The sequence below is a fragment of the Bombina bombina genome, chromosome 4 (genome assembly GCF_027579735.1).
Source record: "Bombina bombina isolate aBomBom1 chromosome 4, aBomBom1.pri, whole genome shotgun sequence".
Taxonomy (NCBI): Eukaryota; Metazoa; Chordata; class Amphibia; order Anura; family Bombinatoridae; genus Bombina; species Bombina bombina.
In genome coordinates this window covers 967305870-967317990 of record NC_069502.1, presented here as the reverse complement: position 1 = coordinate 967317990, position 12121 = coordinate 967305870, and the positions used below count along the sequence as shown (strand labels likewise).

Sequence of the window (12121 nt, the reverse complement as noted above, 5' to 3'; positions counted from 1 at the left end):
CACTCTCTCACATACTTTAGTCATTTTCCAAGTCCACTAGGGGACTATTGCCAGTGAGCTTAAGGCTACACAATACTAGCGCTCGGTCTACCAAAAAACATACCTCTCTTCACAGAGAATGATGCGGCTAGAATATTGTTTGCTCTTGATTAGGAAATGACAAGTGAGGACACAGCTAATGCTATCTACCTAGCACTACTTAAATTGAAGAAAAAGGATGTGGATTTGAAACTCCACGGAATATATCTCTCCGAATATCATAGGAGAAAATTAATTCCTAAAGGGTTTCGTATTAGAAACCTGCCGACCATTGGACGAGTGAATCCAGAATTTTGCAAGTGCTGGTACGCAATCCTTAAGTGGTCACTCAATTTAATTCTACTAGTAACCGAAGAAGTGAGAGCTCTCCTGGAGAAAGTAAAAAAATAGATACAAGAGTATGCTTAAAGGGACACTGAACCCATTTTTTTTCTTTTGTGATTCAGATAGAGCATGAGATTCTAAAGAACTTTCTAATTTACTCCTATTATCAAATGTTCTTTATTCTCTTGGTATCTTTATTTCAAATTCAATAATGTAAGCCGGCCCATTTTTGGTGAACAACCTAGGTTGTCCTTGCTGATTGGTGGATAAATTCATCCACCAATCAAAAACTGCTGTCCAGAGTTCTAAACCAAGAAAAAAGCTTAGATGCCTTCTTTTTCATATAAAGATAGCAAGAGAACGCAGAAACATTGATAATAGGAGTAAATTAGAAAGTTGTTTAAAATTGTATGCTCTATCTGAATCACGAAATACATTTTTTGGGTTCAGTGTCCCTTTAAAGGATGACACCTCTGAGCCATGGATTGATAAGTTAGCCACTCAAATCAAAGAGTACAAAGATACTCTTATCCAGTTCAAGAACAGGAAACGGCATACTGTATGCGAAAATCACAAGGACAAAAGGGTGTATTGATGGCTGATTGGGGGTGATAATCAGAGACCACATATACAGAGGAGTAGACGTCGGCGCTACTACACCAAGCAATCGCTTCAAACAGTGGATAGTAGCTCAGGCTCTGACAATGACATGCCCTAAGGAGGTAGTGGCCCCCGATGAGGCCTCAGGTAGTGGGCAACAGTTTTTTTAGGGTGTCACGACAAGAGCCGGGCAAAAGAGGGGCAGGCCCCATATACAAAGGGCGGGGGGGGCTGGAGAGAGAAAGCCACCCTTTCCCCCCCTGTTAGTCCATCAATCCAATGAAGGGGAGGACCTGGTAGTAAACATCAGTCACCGGTCCCTTACCCCCGCTGAACATAGCTTACTCAACAAGGGTTTAAGCTTTGTTCCTACCCGCATGAGCGACGAGTTTGATGTATATATAGACTGTCAGAAGTTTCAAAGATCTTTGAGACTGAAAGAATTTTTCAGGGACACAGAAATAAATGAACACAGTCATCCTTTAAAGTGTAAAAGCTCTTTCGACCCACACAGCCAGAATCCGAGCATTAAGACCTTTATGAGATTGGTGACACAGGATTTGAAAAACAAGAGACAGGGCAACTACCGTAATAACCTTCCAGAAGAAGAGAAAAAAAACATTAAATCCCTGGCATCGGATCCAGAAATAGTGATGACAGCAGACCAGGGGGGCGCAGTAGTGGTCCTTGACTATACGTACTACCGCAAAGAGATATTCCAGCAGCTGAGTGACCAAACCACCTTCTCAAGAGTGATCCAACCAGGAGGTTTCAGATCATCATTGATGAAGCAGTGCTAAATAGAGCTGGATGAATTGATGAGAATACCTCTAAATTTCTGAGGTTGAACTTTCCATCATGCCCTATATTATATACACTGCCAAAAAATCATAAAGATATGGAGAGACCTCCCGGCAGACCGATTGTCTCAGAATGCAATTCAATCACCTCAAGATTAGCTGTTTTTGTTGACCATTATTTACAACCTTTGGTCAGAAACATGCAATCATACCTAAGTGACTCTTCCCAATTAATCCAAGAATTAGAGGATCTGCACATTGAGGATACATGGATTCTAGCAACCGCTGATGTCAACAGCTTGTACACCATTAAACCACACGAGCAATGCATAATGGAAGATTTGGACAGACATCCATACATAGGTCCTCCTAGAGACTTCCTTGTTGAATTGCTTGATCTAAGCCTAAGGCTGAATTATTTTCGCTTTGAAAACACCCATCAACAAATCTCTGGTACGGCCATGGGATCTAATGTGGCCCCTTCCTTGGCCAATCTATTTATGGAGAAATATGAGACCTCTGTGATGGGCATATATGACAAACCTGAAGTGATGTTTTACCAATGCTACATCAACAACCTCCTTATAATATGGAGGGGCTCTGCTGAAGAACTCAGAAACTGGTTCAAAAAGCTCAATGGCATGGATAATCCAGTCAAGTTCAAAATATCTGATGATGATAAAACGATTGAATTTCTTGACCTTAAAGGGACACTGAACCCAAAATTTTTTATTTCATGATTCAGATAGAGCATGCAATTTTAAGCAACTTTCTAATTTACTCCTATTATCAATTTTTCTTCGTTCTCTTGTTATCTTTATTTTAAAAGCAGGAATGTAAATCTTAGCAGCCAGCCCATTTTAGGTTCAGCACCATGGATAGCGCTTCCTTATTGGAGGGTTACATTTACCCACCAATAAGCAAGCATAACCCAGGTTCTCAACCACAAATGGGCCAGCTCCTATGCATCACATTCCTGCTTTTTAAATAAAGATAGCAAGGGAACGAAGAAAACTTGATCATAAGAGTAAATTAGAAAGTTGCTTAAAATTGCAATAGTGTCCCTTTAAGATATTTAAGAAAGAGCAGAACCAATTAGGTACATCACTTTACTGTAAGCCTACAGATAGGAACTCGCTCCTGCATGCGATGAGCAACCATCCTACATCATTGTTGAAGTCTATTCCTAAAGCCCAGATGATCCATGTGGCAAAAAACAATAGTGAACCACAAGTGAGACAAGTACAACTATCCGAAATGCCAAACAAATTTGTACAGAGAGGATATAACCCAAGGTTGATTGACCTAAGTAAAAGAACGGTCGAGAGTCTAACAGCAATAGATCCTGACACTGATGAAGATAATGTACAAAGATTGACCTTCAGAAGAAAAAATGGGGTTTATTTAGCAGCGCTAAAAAAAGCTAGGAAATGATGATACCAATCTAATTTATGTTTAATACAATCTATTTTATTTAAAAATTCTTATAACACATAAAAACAACAGCAAATGCTTTTCCTAATTAATAAAGGGACGTCTCCCTTATACAACACTTATAAAAACAGACTAGAACCATATAATCCTAGAATTTCAGGTATAAAGGAATTAATTCTATAGATAACATATGGCAAGCAACAAATTTCTAAGATAAATGGTGAATTAAATATTTAAAAGGCACAAATGTATCAATCCTAATAGCTTTATAGTTCTTCAGTAACAAATTCAGTTATAAAGTTACACAGTTACTTTCCTTGGACATATAATTGGCTCAGGTGTGCTGGATAGTTAAAAAGGCAAAAAACAGCCAATATTCTGATTTAGGTGCCAAAGCAATCGTGGTTAATGGAAATGGTTAATTTAACAGATGAATACCTTGATGTCTTTAAAGTTCAGTTTGCGTGTTTTAAAAAACGTAGTGCAAATTAGTGTAGAGGTACCTTAATCTGTCCTGGTTGCAACCGCTGATTATCTTCACTGTGAGGGATTCACAGACTGTTTGTTCCTGGTGCTTCTGATAAGTCACCTGACCTTCTCTTTGATTCAGAGGTCAGGGGTGATGATCCGTTCTGGTGATGTAGTTATCCTTTTTTTTGTTTTCCTTTCTTCTTATAGCCCAAATATTGTTTTCATCTGGGTTCCCTCAGACTTCTTAAGGTTTGAAGAAATCTTTGGTCAGTGTTTAGCAGTAACACCGTATTCCCTGAAGTTACCAAAGGTAGATTTTAACTTGCAGGGTCAGGAGAAAAGTTTAAAGTTGCAGGGTCACACAGCTTTGTGACAGTAGTAAATGAAGTTTAGTAGAGTGTAGCAGGTCCCATTCAACGCGTTTCACCCTTCTGGGCTTTAACATTCTTGATAAAGCCCAGAAGGGTGAAACGCGTTGAATGGGACCTGCTACACTCTACTAAACTTCATTTACTACTGTCACAAAGCTGTGTGACCCTGCAACTTTAAACTTTTCTCCTGACCCTGCAAGTTAAAATCTACCTTTGGTAACTTCAGGGAATACGGTGTTACTGCTAAACACTGACCAAAGATTTCTTCAAACCTTAAGAAGTCTGAGGGAACCCAGATGAAAACAATATTTGGGCTATAAGAAGAAAGGAAAACAAAAAAAAGGATAACTACATCACCAGAACGGATCATCACCCCTGACCTCTGAATCAAAGAGAAGGTCAGGTGACTTATCAGAAGCACCAGGAACAAACAGTCTGTGAATCCCTCACAATGAAGATAATCAGCGGTTGCAACCAGGACAGATTAAGGTACCTCTACACTAATTTGCACTACGTTTTTTAAAACACGCAAACTGAACTTTAAAGACATCAAGGTATTCATCTGTTAAATTAACCATTTCCATTAACCACGATTGCTTTGGCACCTAAATCAGAATATTGGCTGTTTTTTGCCTTTTTAACTATCCAGCACACCTGAGCCAATTATATGTCCAAGGAAAGTAACTGTGTAACTTTATAACTGAATTTGTTACTGAAGAACTATAAAGCTATTAGGATTGATACATTTGTGCCTTTTAAATATTTAATTCACCATTTATCTTAGAAATTTGTTGCTTGCCATATGTTATCTATAGAATTAATTCCTTTATACCTGAAATTCTAGGATTATATGGTTCTAGTCTGTTTTTATAAGTGTTGTATAAGGGAGACGTCCCTTTATTAATTAGGAAAAGCATTTGCTGTTGTTTTTATGTGTTATAAGAATTTTTAAATAAAATAGATTGTATTAAACATAAATTAGATTGGTATCATCATTTCCTAGCTTTTTTTAGCGCTGCTAAATAAACCCCATTTTTTCTTCTTATCCACCATTTAGTTCTCTTTGAGGGAAGAACTTTTTTAGCAGCAGGAATCCACCTTTAGGCGCTCCTATCACACTACACAAAGATTGACCTTCACCACTGTATATAGTCCAGCCATGAGCACATTGGGGAAAAGCCTTGACCAACATTGGCATATCATTAAAAGTGATCCAACTCTACCATTCAATAAGTGGCGACATCCTAGGGTGGGTTTCAAACGGAACACTAACCTAAAAGACACTCTGATGATCACAGACCCCACTCATTGTTATAAAAAAGAAAACTGGCTTCAAAAAAATAAGAAAAATGGCTCATTTCAGTGTGCAGGGTGCTCAACCTGCAGTGCTATGATACCTGAATCCACCTTTGGCCACCCACATACAAACAAGATACACCATTCAACACTTTATCACCTGAACTACTACTCATGTAGTATATTTGTTGAACTGCAGCTGCGGGAGGTTTTATGTTGGCAAAACCTCAGAGGATGCTAGAGTACGGTTTGCCAACATAAAAACTCCCACAGCTGCAGTTCAACAAATATACTACTACTCATGTAGTATATTTGTTGAACTGCAGCTGCTGGAGGTTTTATGTTGGCAAAACCTCAGATGATGCTAGAGTGCGGTTTGCCAACCACAGATCATCTATCAGAAATGCACTCAAAAATAATAAGAGTGACCAGTGGCGAGGCATTTTTTGGAAACTGGCCATACAGTCAACAATCTTCGGTTTGTCCTGATAGATCATATCCCTCCCTTGAAACACGGGGGTAACAGGAGCAAGGTACTCCGGCAAGTAGAAGCAAGTGGGATTCACTGTTTGAACACGCTACAGCCCAGTGGACTAAATACCATCATTGACTGGTATTTCTTCTTATAGGTCTAGTGACTGTACTGTTTAATTTAATGGAGGTCTGTGATCCATGTATGGGCTTTCCCACACTATGTAATTCCCATAGTATAATCTGGCCTTCTAACGTCATTATTATTAACCCTACTATAGGGGCTTTGGATAATTAGGGCTGGTGGTTGGTCCCTTCTCTGCTTTGGCATAGGTGCCCATATGTAATTTGCCCATAGGCTGTTTAAGCCACTATGTACTCACAAATGCATGGACCTAATGTGGTCTGCAGACTCTTTTCTAATTGAGTTCTCCATCCAATCTGCACCTGTTTTCAGGTCATGACTTAACCCCCCCCCCCCCCCTTAGGATAGGAATTGTAACTGTAAACAGAATTTTTTAACTTAAAAAATATTTTTCAAAAAATATTCTTGAAGCAATTCATTGTGTATTTCAGTATAGAGGCTTTGACTAAATGGCACTGATAATTAATCTCATCCCTATCTTGGCATAGGTACTCATACACTGTGTGCCTAGAGGTAGTTGGAGTAATCATCACAAATGTGGGCCCATAATCTGGTCCTCAGATTCTAATTGTAAAGGAGTACCGGTCTTTAGCTTAGAGCCCTTACTACCAACTGTTTACTTTCCCCTTAGGCAGGTTCTTTTTATCTATTTATTATTGATCTAGCTGTTATTGTGGTCCACCTTTATATCTGTTATTTCTAACAATATTTGTGTGACATCACTGCCTGTAATCATATGTTACACTTACTATTCATTTAATGCTTATGTTTGCAGTTCATTGCTTTGAAAACGCATTGTTTACATTACACTAATCTTTATTACTTTCTTCATCCTGATTGGTTGGTGTAACACTCCACGGATGACAGTGAAACTACACGCTGGGTTGCTATAGCAATCATGATGCCTGCAGCCCATTGGTTTTCACAGACACGTGACCGCGCCACTCACCAGGAAGTGAGTTATGTTATCTCTTAGTGGGTGCATTGGCCGTGATCGGGAGCCCCAAGGGAATTTAGTTCTGGTCCTTATTCAGTCGCATGACACTCTGTGATGTTGTCCTTAAAGTTCATAAGGTATGATGAGAATAAATTATCGTCAAAGTTATGACATGATCTGCATCTTTGCGGACATTACTGTGTGCTTACACTGATTATTTTTGTTGCTGGTGGCATTTATTCTGTCACATATTATCACTGCACTGTTATATTATTACAGATTGTTGAATATTGATACTCAGACTATTACAGGTTATAATAGATCATACACTGATGTTTACTATGTGATCAGGTTGTTTCCATGACAACCATTTTGCATTTTTTTGGTCCTAATTGGGGTGGGGTTTGCTTGTTTATAGCTATATATTGTTTTGAATTTGTATATACTGTGTATGAGGAAGGGGATACTTTGTCCTCGAAACGTCACTTACTTTTCACAGTAAAAAAAGTGTTTGGAAAAGACCAGAGAGTGCAAGCTTTGTTTGTATATGTGTAATATATATATATATATATATATATATATATATATATATCTACACACACACAGTATATATATATATATATATATATATATATATATATATATATATATATATATATATATATATATATATATATATATATATAATAAAAAATCATATATATGTAGAAATATGTATATATGAATAAATAAATAGAACATATTCTTGTATGTGCAGAACATTGGAATGTGAAATATTCATATTTTCATGTCGGGTTAGTGCAAATGGAAATATGTGATCGTGTTTGCAAGAGTGAGGAGTTTTTTGTTTTTTTTGGTAAAGCATACATATTCAGCACTAGTGCATAAGTGCTTGCTGCTAGGCTCCACACCACAAACCCTTAATATCATAAAAGTCCAAAGAGCACCAGCACAATTGTAACAATACTTTATTTCATCTTGTGGAACAAAATAAAATGCAACGTTTCGGACCTGCTAGTCCTTAATCATGCATACATTTGTGCAAATGCAGCTTACCTGGACTTTTATTAGTTAGGTTTTTTCCCACTTTATTTTTCTCCATTGACTTCTACAGGGGAATACGTCGGGTTAGTTACAACTCATAATAGGAGCGCAACCCGGCAAGCGCAAAAATCTTACTTTCTAACGCTCAAGCGGAAGAATTAATTTGCGCTCCATTTGTAATCTAACCCTATGAATTTACTTACATGTAATCAACGTCTTTCTGTGTGTCCTCTACTGAAATTCCCAACAGAACACATATGCCTCGCCCAATAGAGCTGATCTGCTCTTCTCCCACTAGAAAATACAAACATTGTTTAGTATAAACCCTGGTCAAACAAGCAAAAATATTTAATTCTAGATCTTTTTTAATTCCAGATACGTTTCAATTTACAGTAAAGCTGCTAACAAAAACATAAATTATTATTTCACATTATTCATGAATAGACAAATTACTTAAACAAACTACCAGCTACATACATGAAAACTTTTAAAGGGACAAAAAAAACATAATTTATGTAAGAACTTACCTGATAAATTCATTTCTTTCATATTAGCAAGAGTCCATGAGCTAGTGACGTATGGGATATACATTCCTACCAGGAGGGGCAAAGTTTCCCAAACCTCAAAATGCCTATAAATACACCCCTCACCACACCCACAATTCAGTTTAACGAATAGCCAAGAAGTGGGGTGATAAAAAAGTGCGAAAGCATATAAAAAAAGGAATTGGAATAATTGTGCTTTAAACAAAAATCATAACCACCACAAAAAAAGGGCGGGCCTCATGGACTCTTGCTAATATGAAAGAAATGAATTTATCAGGTAAGTTCTTACATAAATTATGTTTTCTTTCATGTAATTAGCAAGAGTCCATGAGCTAGTGACGTATGGGATAATGATTACCCAAGATGTGGATCTTTCCACACAAGAGTCACTAGAGAGGGAGGGATAAAATAAAGACAGCCAATTCCTGCTGAAAATAATCCACACCCAAAATAAAGTTTAATGAAAAACATAAGCAGAAGATTCAGACTGAAACCGCTGCCTGAAGTACTTTTCTACCAAAAACTGCTTCAGAAGAAGAAAATACATCAAAATGGTAGAATTTAGTAAAAGTATGCAAAGAGGACCAAGTTGCTGCTTTGCAAATCTGATCAACCGAAGCTTCATTCCTAAACGCCCAGGAAGTAGAAACTGACCTGGTAGAATGAGCTGTAATCCTCTGAGGCGGAGTTTTACCCGACTCAACATAGGCAAGATGAATTAAAGATTTCAACCAAGATGCCAAAGAAATGGCAGAAGCTTTCTGGCCTTTTCTAGAACCGGAAAAGATAACAAATAGACTAGAAGTCTTTCGGAAAGACTTAGTAGCTTCAACATAATATTTCAAAGCTCTAACAACATCCAAAGAATGCAATGATTTCTCCTTAGAATTCTTAGGATTAGGACATAATGAAGGAACCACAATTTCTCTACTAATGTTGTTGGAATTCACAACTTTAGTTAAAAATTCAAAAGAAGTTCGCAACACCGCCTTATCCTGATGAAAAATCAGAAAAGGAGACTCACAAGAAAGAGCAGATAATTCAGAAACTCTTCTGGCAGAAGAGATGGCCAAAAGGAACAAAACTTTCCAAGAAAGTAATTTAATGTCCAATGAATGCATAGGTTCAAAAGGAGGAGCTTGAAGAGCTCCCAGAACCAAATTCAAACTCCAAGGAGGAGAAATTGACTTAATGACAGGTTTTATACGAACCAAAGCTTGTACAAAACAATGAATATCAGGAAGAATAGCAATCTTTCTGTGAAAAAGAACAGAAAGAGCAGAGATTTGTCCTTTCAAGGAACTTGCAGACAAACCCTTATCTAAACCATCCTGAAGAAACTGTAAAATTCTCGGTATTCTAAAAGAATGCCAAGAAAAATGATGAGAAAGACACCAAGAAATATAAGTCTTCCAGACTCTATAATATATCTCTCTAGATACAGATTTACGAGCCTGTAACATAGTATTAATCACAGAGTCAGAGAAACCTCTTTGACCAAGAATCAAGCGTTCAATCTCCATACCTTTAAATTTAAGGATTTCAGATCCTGATGGAAAAAAGGACCTTGTGACAGAAGGTCTGGTCTTAACGGAAGAGTCCACGGTTGGCAAGAGGCCATCCGGACAAGATCCGCATACCAAAACCTGTGAGGCCATGCCGGAGCTACCAGCAGAACAAACGAGCATTCCTTCAGAATCTTGGAGATTACTCTTGGAAGAAGAACTAGAGGCGGAAAGATATAGGCAGGATGATACTTCCAAGGAAGTGATAATGCATCCACTGCCTCCGCCTGAGGATCCCGGGATCTGGACAGATATCTGGGAAGTTTCTTGTTTAGATGAGACGCCATCAGATCTATTTCTGGAAGTTCCCACATTTGAACAATCTGAAGAAATACCTCTGGGTGAAGAGACCATTCGCCCGGATGCAACGTTTGGCGACTGAGATAATCCGCTTCCCAATTGTCTACACCTGGGATATGAACCGCAGAGATTAGACAGGAGCTGGATTCCGCCCAAACCAAAATTCGAGATACTTCTTTCATAGCCAGAGGACTGTGAGTCCCTCCTTGATGATTGATGTATGCCACAGTTGTGACATTGTCTGTCTGAAAACAAATGAACGATTCTCTCTTCAGAAGAGGCCAAAACTGAAGAGCTCTGAAAATTGCACAGAGTTCCAAAATATTGATCGTAATCTCACCTCCTGAGATTCCCTAACTCCTTGTGCCGTCAGAGATCCCCACACAGCTCCCCAACCTGTGAGACTTGCATCTGTTGAAATTACAGTCCAGGTCGGAAGCACAAAAGAAGCCCCCTGAATTAAACGATGGTGATCTGTCCACCACGTTAGAGAGTGTCGAACAATCGGTTTTAAAGATATTAATTGAGATATCTATGTGTAATCCTTGCACCATTGATTCAGCATACAGAGCTGAAGAGGTCGCATGTGAAAACGAGCAAAGGGGATCGCGTCCGATGCAGCAGTCATAAGACCTAGAATTTCCATGCATAAGGCTACCGAAGGGAATGATTGTGACTGAAGGTTTCGACAAGCTAAAATCAATTTTAGACGTCTCTTGTCTGTTAAAGACAGAGTCATGGACACTGAATCTATCTGGAAACCCAGAAAGGTTACCCTTGTCTGAGGAATCAATGAACTTTTTGGTAAATTGATCCTCCAACCATGATCTTAAGAAACAACACAAGTCGATTCGTATGAGATTCTGCTAAATGTAAAGACTGAGCAAGTACCAAGATATCGTCCAAATAAGGAAATACCACAATACCCTGTTCTCTGATTACAGACAGAAGGGCACCGAGAACCTTTGTAAAAATTCTTGGAGCTGTAGCTAGGCCAAACGGCAGAGCCACAAACTGGTAATGCTTGTCCAGAAAAGAGAATCTCAGGAACTGATAATGATCTGGATGAATCGGAATATGCAGATATGCATCCTGTAAATCTATTGTGGACATATAATGCCCTTGCTGAACAAAAGGCAAGATAGTCCTTACAGTTACCATCTTGAACGTTGGTATCCTTACATAACGATTCAATATTTTTAGATCCAGAACTGGTCTGAAGGAATTCTCCTTCTTTGGTACAATGAAGAGATTTGAATAAAACCCCTGTTCCGGAACTGGAACTGGCATAATTACTCCAGCCAACTCTAGATCTGAAACACAATTCAGAAATGCTTGAGCTTTCACTGGATTTACTGGGACACGGGAAAGAAAAAATCTCTTTGCAGGAGGTCTCATCTTGAAACCAATTCTGTACCCTTCTGAAACAATGTTCTGAATCCAAAGATTGTGAACAGAATTGATCCAAATTTCTTTGAAAAAACGTAACCTGCCCCCTACCAGCTGAGCTGGAATGAGGGCCGCACCTTCATGAGGACTTAGAAGCAGGCTTTGCCTTTCTAGCAGGCTTGGATTTATTCCAGACTGGAGATGGTTTCCAAACTGAAACTGCTCCTGAGGATGAAGGATTAGGCTTTTGTTCTTTGTTGAAACGAAAGGAACGAAAACGATTATTAGCCCTGTTTTTACCTTTAGATTTTTTATCCTGTGGTAAAAAAGTTCCTTTCCCACCAGTAACAGTTGAGATAATAGAATCCAACTGAGAACCAAATAATTTGT

The 12121-nt window shown here is 38.4% G+C and overlaps 1 protein-coding gene across 2 annotated transcripts in view; it reads right to left on the bottom strand.

Annotated features, from left to right (window-relative positions):
* DTD1 (D-aminoacyl-tRNA deacylase 1) overlaps positions 1 to 12121 on the bottom strand; it is a 551014-nt gene that overhangs the window by 505784 nt on the left and 33109 nt on the right. For both annotated transcript variants that reach the window (XM_053712002.1, XM_053712001.1), the window contains exon 2: positions 8136 to 8226. In XM_053712002.1, the coding sequence (XP_053567977.1) occupies positions 8136 to 8226 (91 nt within the window). The remainder of the gene's footprint in view (positions 1 to 8135; positions 8227 to 12121) is intronic.